Source organism: Aulonocara stuartgranti (genome assembly GCF_965226115.1).
Source record: "Aulonocara stuartgranti genome assembly, chromosome: 23".
Taxonomy (NCBI): domain Eukaryota; kingdom Metazoa; phylum Chordata; class Actinopteri; order Cichliformes; family Cichlidae; genus Aulonocara; species Aulonocara stuartgranti.
The window spans coordinates 45,743,518-45,760,319 of record NC_138958.1 but is presented as its reverse complement, the minus strand read 5'-3'; the positions used below and the strand labels follow the sequence as shown (position 1 = coordinate 45,760,319).

The 16,802-nt window shown below is 41.2% G+C and overlaps 2 protein-coding genes across 2 annotated transcripts in view; both read right to left on the bottom strand.

Moving 5' to 3' along the window:
- The window catches only part of LOC309701482 (uncharacterized protein), a 2,150,955-nt gene that overhangs the window by 981,787 nt on the left and 1,152,366 nt on the right, over positions 1-16,802 (bottom strand). The window contains exon 20 of the mRNA XM_082525718.1: positions 9,664-9,843. Within this exon, the coding sequence (XP_082381844.1) occupies positions 9,664-9,843 (180 nt within the window). The remainder of the gene's footprint in view (positions 1-9,663; positions 9,844-16,802) is intronic.
- The window catches only part of LOC309701490 (NLR family CARD domain-containing protein 3-like), a 346,993-nt gene that overhangs the window by 101,973 nt on the left and 228,218 nt on the right, over positions 1-16,802 (bottom strand). The window contains exons 8-9 of the mRNA XM_082525728.1: positions 7,383-7,556; positions 5,102-5,275 (exon numbers count right to left, since the gene is read on the bottom strand). Coding sequence (XP_082381854.1) covers positions 5,102-5,275; positions 7,383-7,556 — 348 coding nt within the window. The remainder of the gene's footprint in view (positions 1-5,101; positions 5,276-7,382; positions 7,557-16,802) is intronic.

The following is a 16,802-nucleotide window of genomic DNA, read 5'->3' as shown; positions in this document are numbered from 1 at the left end:
CTTGTCTTAATGTTGGTTTAAAATGGAGCACTGTAACAAAAAATAATTTCCCCCAGGGATCAATAAAGTATTCTGATTCTGATTCTGATTCTGATATTCCCACATTAAAGACGGTATTGGTTTTGCCCATTTTCATGATCAGATGATAAATTCTGAAAATTAAAAGTTTCCTGTAATAATGATCCAGTTTGATTTGCACATTATATTTCAGCTGATCCGCATAAGAATGGATTTGAGAAATTGGATGTCTCGACACGGAATCCTGTTTCCTCGGGGGAGTAAGTGATCCACAAAATCCCAGTGCATCGAGAGATAAACAGACAGAGAGGAAAAAAAGGAAACTGAGAGTGTGGTGTAGGGGGAAAGGAAGGAGTGTGACATAGGAGTGCATTTAAGCTCCAGTGCCTCCCATCCTGTGCGTGTGACCGTGGTGGATCTGAAAACCTCAGCTTCGCCCCACAGCAACAGAAAGGAGAGGAATGTTCTTGGGGAGACTAAATTTAGACTCAATGCCCTGTACCATCAATCCCGATTAAGCTAACTGCGTAACTGCACTGGTTGTGGGAAGAATATGGCTCAATGTTGGATCCGGGTTACATAAGTAAAAAAAAAAAAGAGAGTCATATGTCATATCATTTCAAACAGTGGCGATCCAGAAATGTTGTACAAACGAGTAAGACTAACTATAGACTTTAGCCAAAGTTGTTAAGTTAGCTAAAGAGTTGGGATTGTGTGTAAGGCATAAATAAACCTAAAATGCAATGTTTTGGACGTTCTTTGGCACATTTCCCTACTGTAGGGGTCTCTGCAAGCATACGGGGCTCTGAGAGGGAACAAGATGACAACGAGGAATTCTACTGGAAACAGTCGATCATGTCTGTCAAAGCTGAATTCAGGGCAAACTAGGCTAAATTAGTGTTTTTAGCTAACAGCTACAGTAAGCATAAAAGTGACTGTTGGGCTATTATTTGTTAACAGGGGCGATTTTAGCCCATTTTTGGGGTGCTTTGGTTCATTTTTGGGGTGCTTTGGTTCATTTTTGGGGTGCTTCAGCACTTACTTACTTTTTTTTGACAATATTTGCTGTTTGTGTGACACACTACTAAAAATATAAAAGGCAGAACTTGGTTGAGAGGTAACATTTTAACAACAAAAGTATCCATAATATTTTTTAATATTTTGTAATAATTTATTTGTAATAATTTATTCTGTTTCAGGAGTGTTTTTATGTATCTGTATTATATTATACAAACACATTAAAAGTGAATCTCTGTCCAAAATATGCACTCAGTTTACTTCTTATTCACTATGAGCATCATTCATTATTCTCCTCCAGTAATTAAGGTTAGGATATGTATTTTTTTTATTCCAATCCATTCTTCTTTGGCAGCATTTAAATAACCTTGATCAGAATTGATGGTTTTGTTACAGACTTTTCAAAAAAGTGTTTTGCTTTTCTTTCACAAATGTGGGATTAAATTGTTAAAAAGTACAAAACAGTGATGTCATGTTTTGTGACGAGGACCCAGGCACAGAGAGACTTGATGGATTTAAGAATCTTTTGATTTAATAAAGAAATTTGCAGACTTGCACAGAGATGGTAAAATTATGATGACTGATAAAGGAGGCGAAGACAACAGACGATGAGGACAGGGAGGATGCAGGGACAGAGACGGGGAAGAAGTCTCATTGTGACGAGTAAAGTGTATCTTGGCTGGCTGGGCAGCTCTCTGGGTGCTCAGCCCCCCGAAGCACTGATCCTAGAATCCTCCCTGAATTGTGTTAATACAGTATGTCAACATGAAAGCATAACTGTACAGGGTGGGCCAGTTATATGGATACACTGTAATAACATAGGAATGGTTGGTGATGTTAAAGTCCTGTTTGTGGCACATTAGTATATGTGAGGGGGCAAACTCCTCAAGTTCGGTGGTGACCATGGTGGCCATTTAGAAGTCGGCCATCTGATACCAAATGATACCAAACAAGGCAAAGTAAATAATTTTTAAAAGTGAATGTAGAGGAAACATCAAAAGTTGTCACGGCTGGGGCAGCAGTCGTGTGGTGGAGTGAATGAGGACCAAGATGCAGACGGCGGTGGAGATGCGAGTGGAGATTTATTTACAGTGAAAATAACAAAGGTGAGGGAAGAAGTGAACATCAACCTAAACTGGGAAGAACTAACAGACAAAGCAGAAAACATGAGGGCAGCAGGGAAACACAGAGATGACACGAAGAAGACAGAGAGACGTGGAGAAACACCGATGGACACGGAGACTTTTCACCTGTTCCTTTTGTTTGAAGTGGCCGAACTTGGCCACAGTAGGACGTGGTCTCCCGGTCGCAGCCCGCATGGGGCCGATGCGATGCACTCTATCAAAGGCGATGTTCTTCACCGTGTCCTCCAGCAGCTTCAGGTGGGTTTTGATGAAGGTTTTGCACTCTGAGCCTTCTTCATCACAAGATCCTGGAAGCACTGATCAATGTAATCTTGGAGAGCCTCTAAACTCTCCCCGTTGTTCTCCAGGGTGTTGGAGATGATTTAGACAAATATTGTTAGTTAGAAGACTATTGATAAGTGTATTTGGTAATACTGAAGCTTAAAGGAATTTGTTCAATTCTAAACTACCATTCGCTTTAATTTTCCGCCAAAATCTCCGGCGTCTGACGTCAGTTACAACATGAGTTGCTTACCTCTGACACTCTGAAGTCACATTGAGTTTTCCTCACTGACTGTTTTAGACAGGATTGTGGGAGCAACACAAAAAGCAGCTTCAGCTGGAAACACACAGTTTAGTGTCTTTGCTGCTCGCTTTAAGTCACAATAAACAGGAAATTCATTGTGTCTCATGTCAGAATCACTCATATACAGGAAAGGAAGAGGCGGAGCTTATTTCCTGCAGGGAGCGGTTAGCAGTCTGTGTCTTTCTCATTTCTGACTCCTAAAGAGCTGAAAAACACAGGCTGTTATTGGCTGGCTGACACTGGGATTAATGTCCTTGAAGCCAGCAGTCTTTAATGTCCAGGTTCAGAACGGGCAGGTGAAAAACAGTCCTTTATGTCCTCTGATGTTCAATAAACTGTCCTGATTACTGAGGGAGCAGAGAAAGTGTCTCCATCACTCACCACAGCTGGATGCTCTGAAATCCTGGAATCCAGCTGTGGAGAGGAGCGCCGGCGGCATGGACGCAGTTTAGTAATCAGGGAACGGGAGACAGGAGGGAAACACAGCTGGGACCAATTACACACACGAGACAGGAAACAGTAACACAGGACTGTCAAAGTAAAACAGGAAATATAACACAGAGTCCAAAGTAAGGAGACGTGGGACACAGTGAAGACACAGAAACAGAAACCAGAACTATAATCACAAAACAAACTCAGAAACATAAAGAGTGAATCAGCTGATTCAGTGTTTGTGACAAAAACATGGATCCTGGTTAATAACTTTTATTTGTTTGTTTCTGTATTATTTTGTGTATCGTTCTTATGAGCTGTTGTTTTGTCAGTGAAATATTATTTCATTGTTTTAAGCTTTTTGTTGACTTTGAAGTGCTTAAGTTGATATTTTTGAACATTTAATTTGTTCGATTATTGTCGAGTCGATAAAACTGTCAAACGCACAGCTGCTTCCAGCATGGCCGGAGGAGAGGTGGCCGAGCAGACGCACAACACACACAGCTCACAGGTTTGCATTTCTAGATATTGCAGATGTTGCAGAAATTGAGAGTAAAGAACTCAGAGATCCAGCGCTGTCTCCTGCCCCTTATTTATACACCACAACACAACGACAGGCGTAACTCACACAAACGGGTAACATGAGGCTCAGATGCTTTGGACGTGTTCACATATACTGGACACAGAATGATGAAGATGGAGCTGCAGGAAGGAGGAAAAGAGGAAAAACACAGAAAAGATTCACAGATGTGGTGAAAAAGGACACGACAGCTTCTGTTTGTTAGTTTGGTTTTTCTTTATTTGGTAAAGATTCAGAAATAAAGAGAAGATCACATGTTTGAATATTATATTAACGTTCTGTAATTACAACAAGTTGTAAAATCTTTCCAGAGTGAGACAGAGACTGTGCAGAGACTGTAGAAGGACAGAGCAGCAGCAGAGCAGTCCAGATACACTGATGATCCTCTGTCAGATCCAGAGGGACACACAGGGCTGATGCTGGACTCTACATTGTGTCTGACAGTGGAGCTGTTCTCAGAGCAGTTCACTCTGCAGCACTGACAGTCATCTGCACTTCATTCCTCTGTCAGTCACTGCTGGATGAAGCTCTCCTCTCCACCTCCCAGTAACATGGCCCAGTCAGAGCGTCTCTACACACAAGCTGCTGCTGCTTCAACCTCTCTGGATCATCAGGACACAGCTGCTCCTCTCTCAGCACACACACCGTCCTGTTTACCATCATCACCACCTGCAGAGAGAAGGAGGAAGAGCAGAGGAGATAAACGAGTGTTTCCAGAGACTCTTCATCAGCTGTCAGTCAGTGATGCAGCACATCCAGTATAAAGAGCAGCAGGGACGTCAGTGCTGGGACTGTACTAGGACTCATTGTTGCTTCACTTTTTCTAATCTTTGGATTTTTATTGAAGTTGCTGAAAATGTTTTTCCCTCCTAGTTTGAGTTTGGACTTTCATTCATTAGAAGAACCTTGGTGTGTCCACTCTGAGCTCTGTAGGAACCCCAACAACAAGCCCAACAATCCAGATGGACGGTTCCAGCTGTTAACTGGAGGAATTCCATCCAAACATCTGCTCTCACTAAATTCTTCCTCACCTACAGACTGTGTTCTTCACTGCTTTAAACTTGGAAATCAATGCAGTCATTGGTCTGCGTGCTGCTTTGTTCAGAGAGCTGATTGGCTGTTGACAGCGTTTGATCAGAGCGTGTCAGCCGTTACTATGGTGACCATAAAGGTGAGAAACAGGAAGTGTTTGTGTCCAATCCTGAAGCCTGTCACCGTTCTCCTCTCACAGCTTCACTGAGAAGCTGCAGCTTTACAGGAAACACTGGATCTTTGTTTCATACTGACTGTGTTTAGTACAATACTGCTGACAGCACCACCCACTCACTCCATCACTCTACTGACCACAGAGTCTCCAGTCTGTAGTCTGGACTCTTCTTAAGATCAGACAGCTGCTTCACATCTGGATCCTTCAGGTTGTTGTTGAACAGGTCCAGCTCTCTCAGATGGGAGGGGTTGGACTTCAGTGCTGCTGCCAGATAATCACAGCTGATCTTTGACAAACCACAGTCCTTCAATCTGTATAAAGAATGAAAGATGTAAGTTTATTAGACAAAGTGCTTGAAATCATTCAGTGTTTCATCATCTGTTCAGAGCTGAAGAAGCTTCAGAATGTAGAAGTTTAGAAAATGGAAACTCCAAACAGCTGAAGCCAACAGGAAGCAGCTTCAAACAAACACAACAAGAGAAAAAACTCTGAATGTTTCACATTAAAGTCGTACATTTCTCATAAAAACAGGACAAAGACTTGAAAAAGTCGTGTTTTTCCTTCCAGGAACCACATGGCTTCACTTTTAAAGGTGAAGTGTGACAGAAATGGACATATTTGAAGTCCAACACCTTTTTCCAGTCACATTATTAAAGCAGACAAACTACAAGCTCATTTTCATTCCAACAAGTCATCTTCTGACCTGGACTAACAACACTGGTCTCTATGTGCAGCTGGCTGTGAGACCAGTGCTCAGGGAGCGTCTACAAAGTGCAACACTGAAAGAACATCACACACTCATTTGCTTCCAGCACTTTCACACAAACATCTACTGTCATTATTGTCACCAAACTCTGTGGATCCTTTATTGCAAATTCAAATGGGATCAAATGGTCAGACAAAAGAGGGTTATGAGGAAATATGATGAAATGTTGTGTATTAGCAGCAAGTTATTGAATCATTTTCCTCAGAAACCAAACAAAATGATTGACAAACATGTTTTTACAAACTCAGTGTTGGACTTGGATCAGCAGGATAAGCTGATGTTTAAAGGCATTTGAGTCTCGCTGTATGAGAGTCCAGTTCTTACTCAATATTTATGGATGATGTTCTTTCAGTGTTGCACTTTGTAGACGCTCCCTGAGCCTCACAGCCAGCTGCACATGGACCAGCTGACATTACCCAGCATTAGAGGCGGCTGTAAAAAATTCATGTTCCCATTTAAATGGTTTTAATTTGAATAAAACGATGTTGATTCATTCAATCCTGAATCGATGTTTAATATAAATGTATTTTGCCAGAATCTCAGGTTAAAGCTCACAAACTATTTCAACAAGCAGCAAACAGATAAAACAGTAAATGAGAGCAGCTAAACACACAAAGATGGAAACACAGAGCGTGGATCGTTCACTCGACGGCACGTACACGGACACGCCGTCGGGGCTGAAAGTGGACAGCTCACAGATCCTGAAGCTGCAGGTTTCATCTGTCTCCAACCAAAACTGAGTGAAGCAGCAGCAAAAGAAGATCCAAACTCTGCTTCACGTTTGATCAATATGCTCATGAATTCTCTCTGACTTTGGCTGTTCCTGCCTGCACAGCTCTCTCTCTCTCAGTGTACTCCAAGAACAGCTTCAAACATCTGTTTCTGCATCATTCACTGTTTATTAGCCACCAGTCTGCTGTTGTGTTCAGTGCTGTCGGCCTCTGACAGTAAAGCCTCATTTCTGCTGTTCCATGGAAACTTTTTAAAATGATGACAGATTACAAACTCTCAGCTGTGTCTGTAATCAAACCTCTGTAACTTTGCTTCACTTCAGCAGCATCAGCTCATGTTCACATGTTGCTTCATGGTTTGCTTCAGTTTTTGATCGACTGCAGAATATTTTGAAGGTTATCTGCTATAAAAAGCCAGAAGAGGAAAATCTGCTTCATGTGTTTCTGTTTGATCCTCAGTGACTTTGACACAAAGGCCTCTGCTGTGATGATCACACCTCTGATCAAGTCTCACAGTGTCACAACTGATAAATGATCAGAGTTAGAATATTTCTGACTGTCTGCTGTGTGCCGTGACCTTTGACCTGCTAAAGACAGTCAGCTGTGGATTATTCATTGTTGTGTCTGATACTTAGAACTGTGAGGAAGAAGCTACACAGTTAATCAGGGTCCCCTCTCTCTGAATCAGGAAAGGTGGGCAGGCCGCGTGTGGGCCGCGGGCCATACGTTGAGTATCACTGTTTGAAATGTGAACATTGTTCTGCTGCAGTCAATGGACTAAACCAGAGAAGAAGAAAACAGACTTTACCATGAAGATCCTCAGTGTGGATCAGTATAATATCAGCCTGATGTCTGCAGTTTAGTGTCAGCACAACTTTCACATCATATTCATCTCAGCACAACTAAAACATGCTGACTGACCTCAGAGTTTCAAGTTTACATCCTGGACTCTCCAGGAAACCACACAGATGCTTCACTCCTGGATCCTGCAGGTTGTTGTTGTACAGGTCCAGCTCTCTCAGATGGGAGGGGTTGGACTTCAGTGCTGCTGCCAGATAATCACAGCTGATCTTTGACAAACCACAGTCCTTCAATCTGTATAAAGAATGAAAGATGTAAGTTTATTAGACAAAGTGCTTGAAATCATTCAGTGTTTCATCATCTGTTCAGAGCTGAAGAAGCTTCAGAATGTAGAAGTTTAGAAAATGGAAACTCCAAACAGCTGAAGCCAACAGGAAGCAGCTTCAAACAAACACAACAAGAGAAAAAACTCTGAATGTTTCACATTAAAGTCGTACATTTCTCATAAAAACAGGACAAAGACTTGAAAAAGTCGTGTTTTTCCTTCCAGGAACCACATGGCTTCACTTTTAAAGGTGAAGTGTGACAGAAATGGACATATTTGAAGTCCAACACCTTTTTCCAGTCACATTATAAAAGCAGACAAACTACAAGCTCATTTTCATTCCAACAAGTCATCTTCTGACCTGGACTAACAACACTGGTCTCTATGTGCAGCTGGCTGTGAGACCAGTGCTCAGGGAGCGTCTACAAAGTGCAACACTGAAAGAACATCACACACTCATTTGCTTCCAGCACTTTCACACAAACATCTACTGTCATCATTGTCACCAAACTCTGTGGATCCTTTATTGCAAATTCAAATGGGATCAAATGGTCAGACAAAAGAGGGTTATGAGGAAATATGATGAAATGTTGTGTATTAGCAGCAACTTATTGAATCATTTTCCTCAGAAACCAAACAAAATGATTGACAAACATGTTTTTACAAACTCAGTGTTGGACTTGGATCAGCAGGATAAGCTGATGTTTAAAGGCATTTGAGTCTCGCTGTATGAGAGTCCAGTTCTTACTCAATATTTATGGATGATGTTCTTTCAGTGTTGCACTTTGTAGACGCTCCCTGAGCCTCACAGCCAGCTGCACATGGACCAGCTGACATTACCCAGCATTAGAGGCGGCTGTAAAAAATTCATGTTCCCATTTAAATGGTTTTAATTTGAATAAAACGATGTTGATTCATTCAATCCTGAATCGATGTTTAATATAAATGTATTTTGCCAGAATCTCAGGTTAAAGCTCACAAACTATTTCAACAAGCAGCAAACAGATAAAACAGTAAATGAGAGCAGCTAAACACACAAAGATGGAAACACAGAGCGTGGATCGTTCACTCGACGGCACGTACACGGACACGCCGTCGGGGCTGAAAGTGGACAGCTCACAGATCCTGAAGCTGCAGGTTTCATCTGTCTCCAACCAAAACTGAGTGAAGCAGCAGCAAAAGAAGATCCAAACTCTGCTTCACGTTTGATAAATATGCTCATGAATTCTCTCTGACTTTGGCTGTTCCTGCCTGCACAGCTCTCTCTCTCTCTGTGTACTCCAAGAACAGCTTCAAACATCTGTTTCTGCATCATTCACTGTTTATTAGCCACCAGTCTGCTGTTGTGTTCAGTGCTGTCGGCCTCTGACAGTAAAGCCTCATTTCTGCTGTTCCATGGAAACTTTTTAAAATGATGACAGATTACAAACTCTCAGCTGTGTCTGTAATCAAACCTCTGTAACTTTGCTTCACTTCAGCAGCATCAGCTCATGTTCACATGTTGCTTCATGGTTTGCTTCAGTTTTTGATCGACTGCAGAATATTTTGAAGGTTATCTGCTATAAAAAGCCAGAAGAGGAAAATCTGCTTCATGTGTTTCTGTTTGATCCTCAGTGACTTTGACACAAAGGCCTCTGCTGTGATGATCACACCTCTGATCAAGTCTCACAGTGTCACAACTGATAAATGATCAGAGTTAGAATATTTCTGACTGTCTGCTGTGTGCCGTGACCTTTGACCTGCTAAAGACAGTCAGCTGTGGATTATTCATTGTTGTGTCTGATACTTAGAACTGTGAGGAAGAAGCTACACAGTTAATCAGGGTCCCCTCTCTCTGAATCAGGAAAGGTGGGCAGGCCGCGTGTGGGCCGCGGGCCATACGTTGAGTATCACTGTTTGAAATGTGAACATTGTTCTGCTGCAGTCAATGGACTAAACCAGAGAAGAAGAAAACAGACTTTACCATGAAGATCCTCAGTGTGGATCAGTATAATATCAGCCTGATGTCTGCAGTTTAGTGTCAGCACAACTTTCACATCATATTCATCTCAGCACAACTAAAACATGCTGACTGACCTCAGAGTTTCAAGTTTACATCGTGGATTCTCCAGCAAATCACACAGATGCTTCACTCCTGAATCCTTCAGGTTGCTGTAGGTTCCACTCAGGTCCACCTCTGTGGGATACGAGGGGTTGGACTTCAGCGCTGCTGCCAGATAATCAAGGCCAATATCTGACAAACCACAGGTCTTCAATCTGTATAAAGAATGAAAGATGTAAGTTTATTAGACAAAGTGCTTGAAATCATTCAGTGTTTCATCATCTGTTCAGAGCTGAAGAAGGTTCAGAATGTAGAAGTTTAGAAAATGGAAACTCCAAACAGCTGAAGCCAACAGGAAGCAGCTTCAAACAAACACAACAAGAGAAAAAACTCTGAATGTTTCACATTAAAGTCGAACATTTCTAACAAGAGTGTTTTAAAGACAGCGTCACTGATGATCATCTTCTGCCCAGTAAACTTTGGTTTTCCACATGTGAGTGTTAATGATGCACAAAGACTGTGAGTGCAAAGAGGGAGCGAGGAGGATGACAGAGAGATGGTACAGGAGCATCAAGAACATTAAAGTCTGGCGATTAAATGCCTCACTCCTAAATGACAGCCAGTTTTGTGAGTTCATACATACTGAACTAAATACTTACTTGGAGTTGAACACAACTCCGAAAACATCGCCTTTAACCCTCTGGGATTGCACCAAGGCATACATTAGAGGTCGCATAATATCATTTGCAAGTGCCAGGAAGAAAAGAAAAGAGGCTAGGCGGTGTGAATTGGAGGCCAAAATAAAACACCTAGAGCAACAACACAAAAAAGCACAGACAGCCAATTTGCTTTCCGATCTTAAAATGTTACGTAGTGAGCTTAATAGTTTAATAAACGAGAAAATTGAGGGCAATTTAAGATTCATTAAACAAAAGTACTATGAACAGGGTAGTAGGGCTAGTAGATTGCTGGCAATAAGACTCAGGAAACAGCAAACTTGTAATATGGTCCAAAAGTTGAAGTCAGATCAAACCCTAATTACTAAACCAAATCAAATTACAAGTTGTTTTGCCAATTTTTTCGAGTCATTATATAAAAATTCAGATACATGTAAAGATAACAATACACTGTCTGATTTGTTAGAAAAGATCAATTTAAAAACACTGTCAGAGTCTGTAGCAAAGGAGTTAGATGAACAAGAAATTTTACAGGTGATTTCAAACCTTAACACTTAAGAGGCTTAGCACTTAAAAAACTTAAGGACAAAGTCGCACCCTTATTACTGAAAGCTTACCACTGCGCTCTGGAGACTGGGACTATGAATTGAATTGAATTGAATGAATGCTTTATTGGCCATATGCAGGTTGCCCCCCCCGACTTACACACACAACAAAGACATCACATGGGAATACAGTCGGAGATCGGCAGCGTTACAGAAAAAAAAACAAAAAACTGAAAAAGTACACAACAATGGGAAAAGTACATGAGGAAAAAAAGAGACCTCTTCTCACGCTGGGCACCTATGGGAGGACAGCATGAGAACAGGAAACCAAAAAACTCCTCTGCACAGAGAGCACATAAATGTCCACATTACAACATTGGAGCACGTGACAAGCCACCGGGGTTGGGTAGGGGGTGAGGAGTAATACGAAGGAACACAGCAGTCGTCCTACACAGCGCTACCATTCCAGCGTGGCACACAGACCCGCCGTCTTCCCCCACAGGAAAGAAGCATCGAAGGCGTTTGGAAAGGGAGGGGGATGAGTGCGTGCTTATCAGTGTAAGTGTATGTGTGTGCGCGTCGTCCTGGAACGATGCTACAGTTGTTGTAATCCATAAAGAGGGCAAGGACCCCACAAACTGTCAATCATACAGGCCAATCTCATTACTTAATACTGATTTGCGCATTCTCACCACGATTTTAGCCAAAAGAGTTAGTAAAATTATTACACAGGTTATAAATCCAGATCAAACGGGGTTCATTGCAGGAAGGCACTATTGTCACGGCTGGCGGAGGGAGCCGTGTGGTGTGGAGGAAAAGGAGGACCCAAGATGCAGCGAACTGATGACAGAGTGATGTTTATTTACAAGGTGGTGGTGGTGGCAAAAACAGGCAACTCAACATGAGCAATTACAAACCTAAACTGGGAGAAACTAAAGACAAACCTGAGACCATACAAAAGGGGTGCGGGGCAGAGAGACGCAGAGACAGGAACGAAACACCATAGAATGCAGAGCTACACGGAGGAACGCAGTGATACATGGATGAACGCAGACGAGCCGACGAGGAGCACAGGCAGACACCAACTATAAATACACACACCAGGTAATGAGGAAATGGCACACAGGAGGGGACACAGCTGGAACTTAATGGGCATAACGAGACACAGACCTACAAAGTAAAACAGGAAATCTAGAACCCGAACCGGACACAAGGGGGGAGGACACAGAATAACTAGAACAGAGGGAAATAGTCACAAAACACAAAACGCTGGGTCAACGACCCAGGACCATGACAACTATGGCACTATATTGCCTTCCTGCAATATAGTGCCATATTGACAAAACATTGGCAATGGATATAGGAGGAAACATTTCACTAACATTCAAGGAGCGATGTGGCTTTAAATGGCCAAACGAAGGTATCAAGTATTTAGGAATTCAAATTCCTCACTCATTATCAGACTTGTTTAAAGTAAATTATGAAGTTATAGTTGCAAAAATAAAAAAAGATTTAGAGAGATGGACAGTCCTGCCTCTGTCTTTCTTGGGTTGGATCGAGAGTATACGTATGAATGTATTGCCAAGACTTCTATACCTTTTTCAAATGCTGCCTATTAACATTCCCAACTCTACATTTGATAATTTAGATAAACTTTTTTCCAAATTTATATGGCAAAGCAAACGCCCAAGGATCAAGTTCCAAACATTAAAACTGTCAAACCTGCAGGGGGGATTGGCTGTTCCAAACCTGAAATATTATTTCTGGGCAGCTCATGAGACCCCTGACTGTATGGGTGCGGGATTTGTCTTAAACTCAGTGGCTAAACATTGAGAAGACAATGTGCGAAAGATCATTGGAATCCCTGCTTTTTTCTAACATTTCAATTAAAAATGTGCATATGGGGGAACGGACGAGGGTCACACTAAAGATTTGGCGTAGAATCAAACAATCATTTGGTCTTCCAAAAGAAATTTCAATGTTATCAAGGCTCTCCTCCCTGCAGGGTTTTTCTCCTATTGTGGAAGACTCTGGCTTCAGAGCATGGTCACATAGTAGGTTTCATAAACTTTGTCATGTTGTGAGGAATGGGCACCTGAGCTCATTTGAACAGTTGAGGTCAGTTTCGGCTTCCTTCTTCTGACTTTTTTAGATTTCTGCAGCTAAGAAGCTTTTTGACAAAACATAAAGAATGGAGGCAAGTTTTGGAGCCCTCACCCATTGAGGAAATATTTCTAAAAACATTTCAAAGTAATTCCTCCCCAAAATTAATCACTCATTTTTATAACACATTTATGAGTTTCAATACAAATGCAACTTTGGATATTAAGGCAAGGTGGGAAGCTGAGACTGGCACTCAAATCTCAGAGGACACCTGGGAAGAGGTGTTCGGTGAAGCCCATCTGGTGACTAATTCTGGGCTGTGGAGAGAATTTAAATGGAAGGTGGTCATGAGATATTTTAGAACCCCAGAGATAATTGCCAAAATGAAGCCTACAAATCCTGACACCTGCTGGCGAAATTGTGGTACTTCTTTAGGAACCCACTCACATATATTCTGGTCATGCCCAAAAATCTGCTCACTTTGGAATGACATATTTAAAGTTCTCAGTACAGTTTTCCAACAACCATTAACAAAAGACCAACAGTTAGCCATTTTAGGAGTCTTACCAAAGGGTTTTGCGGGAAACAATAAAACGTATCTCTTAAGAATCTTACAGCAGCACTAAAGTGTATCACTATTAAATGGCTGAATCTTGACCCACCTTCATATAATATGTGGATTGATAAAGCAAGAGAAATTTACCAGATGGAGGAAATAACATCTGCTCTGCGGATTCAGAGAGAATTGTTTACTGAGCGTTGGCGACCCATACATGCTTTACTGTTTCAATAATTTAGCATAGGTCTGTTTCGTTTTGTCCATTTACGGCTAAGTTTGTCACATGTTAGGGCTGGGCGATATGGCCTAAAATCAATATCATGATAAATTGAGCAGTTAACCTCGATAACGATAAATGGACGATAACCACCCCAAGTGCCAAAAAACAAACGTTTTTTTTTTTTTCATTTGATGGGGCTGTGGCAGGCAGCATAGTTCCTCCAGTTATTTTGATAATATTATTCCCCCTAGACCTATTCATTGCAATTATATTATTACCACTTTAAAGGACTGTAAAATGTCACTGAAAATAAATGAAGACAATAGTAGTAAGTACTTTTAGTGGTTAAGATTTATTAACTGAACAAAATAAAAAGTGTCGGATACAATATGTAACCATGCTCTCTAAAAAATGTATATCCCTTGTAAACAAAATAGTTTAATAATAAATATTATTTATTAAGAGGTTGGTTGTGTTACCTTGACTTGACGCAACAGTCTTTTTGCAGAGTTTACATTTAACAATTTTTTGATCAATATCATCCTTGTTGAATCCAAAATGTTGCCAAACGATTGATGATGCATTTTTTTTGTTAACAAGCGTCTCCTCTTCCTCCTCCACCAGCCTACCTCCGTCGCTGCTGCTTCAACATTTAAATCGTCCTCCATTTGTTCACCCGTGTCTCGTCTTGTTACAGGTAGTAGAGTCATGTGACTCCACCCTGTCAAGTCTGTAACGTAGCACAGCGTCTTAAAGGGACATGAACATCGCCAACCTGCACATGCCTTTCCTTTTTTTTTTTAAATACCGAATTTACCGACATGGGCAAAATGACGTCGATGAGAGTCATAAATTTCGGTAACGATAAATTTTTGATATATCGCCCAGCCCTATCACATGTTATTTAATATTACATAAAGTTTTTGTTTTGTTTTCTTTTTGTTATGTTGTTGTCTGTTTGTTTGTTTTGCTTGGGTTTTGTTTTGTGCTTCCTAATTGCAGTTCTTATTTTAATCTACATTTCTGCATTGCGGTTCCTGTAACTGTCCTACTTGTGAACATTGACAAGTACAAGTTGCAATGTTGTAAATTATAATAAAAATTGAGTATAAAAAAAAGAACATTAAAGTCGTACATTTCTCATAAAAACAGGACAAAGACTTGAAAAAGTCGTGTTTTTCCTTCCAGGAACCACATGGCTTCACTTTTAAAGGTGAAGTGTGACAGAAATGGACATATTTGAAGTCCAACACCTTTTTCCAGTCACATTATTAAAGCAGACAAACTACAAGCTCATTTTCATTCCAACAAGTCATCTTCTGACCTGGACTAACAACACTGGTCTCTATGTGCAGCTGGCTGTGTATGGCGTTATTTTTGTGCCACTATTCTGAGCGCACGTAAAAAAGGTTTGCAGGTGCAAGTGTTGCATTTTGAGGAGAAATTTATTTTGAGCGAAGAAAAGCTGAATTTGAGTGAACAAAATTCATTGCTGCATGCAAAAAATGTATATCCGTGTTTGCTATTATCCATATACACACGCACAATAGCAGCCCCTCTCGCTCAGTTTTTGTATTTGCGCTCGCAATGTGTCGCTCACGCTCTCAACATTTCTGCCCGTGCACGCTCAACTCTTTCTGTACACCGTTATATTTGTGCCACAAAACCAGCCAATCACAGACTTGGATGCAAAAAAAATCTGATTGGCTGTTTTTGTCTCCAATCAGCTCGAAAGGACGAAATGCAATATCCCAGAATCCATTTCGTCCAAAGCTCAAACGAGGCAGTGGCGGAGGAACACAGAGTGGCAGAGTTTGAAATATTACTCTTTGTGGGTCACAAAATAAACTTTTAAGATATTTTCATGCGAGAATGGTGCTGTGTGAACTTCAAATATCTGCTCGATTTATCAAGACATCACATATTTGCATAAGTGCTCCAACGTTTTCGGAGATGCCTGTTACCCACCAGCTGACCGGGTGGGAACTCGGGTTAAACATAATATATAAGGCTGAACTGACAAAAAAATCACCAACTACACCACCAGGTATTATTGGAAAAACCATAAAGCCTTTGAACGAAAACAAACGCTGTTGTGACAGTGATGTACACTGTTTTGTTGGTATATATGTATGATTTGTATCACCTTCATGTTTCCAGCTTTACAGCTGTGGCTCCAGCAAACATCAGCTGATACTAGAAATTAATTTTAAATAAATTCTAACAACAGCTGATCAATTTTGAACGTGCTGCTGTTGTTGTTTAGCGCAACATCCGCTGGTTTCCTGTTTCTGGCGCAAAGTGGGAGATAAACAAACAAGAGAGACGATCAGCTGATCATTGATCAGTTTCATGATTGAAGTAGCAACAGGAGAGGGAGGGAGAATGAGGAGAGAAGAGGCAGCTAAGACACAGAATAACTCCAGCTTTGTGTCTTTTTTATTCTCGCTGAAGTCTTTTCCCCTCAATACGGATGTATTGTAATTGGTCCAGCCCAGAGTTGATTATTACCAGTTGGCTAATCCACCACCTTTCATTGTTTATACCATTACAAAAACAAACAAACTAACATAAAAATGAAAAATCACCATTGGCCCACCGGGCAAATGCCGGGTAAATGCCCAATGGCCAGTCCAGGTATTCGGTCAGCTGGTGGGTAACAGGCATCTCCAAAAACGTTAGAGCACTTATGCAAATATGTGATGTCTTGATAAATCGAGCAGATATTAGAAGTTTACACAGCACCATTCTCGCATGAAAATATCTTAAAAGTTTATTTTGTGACCCACAAAGAGTAATATTTCAAACTCTGCCACTCTGTGTTCCTCTGCCACTGCCTCGTTTGAGTTTTGGACGAAATGGATTCTGGGATATTGCATTTCGTCATTTCGAGCTGGTTGGAGACGAAAACAGCCAATCAGATTTTTTTTGCATCCAAGTCTGTGATTGGCTGGTTTTGTGGCACAAATATAACGGTGTACAGAACGAGTTGAGCGTGCACGGGCTGAAATGTTGAGAGCGCGAGCGACACATTGCGAGCGAGCGCAAGTGCAAAAACTGAGCGAGAGGG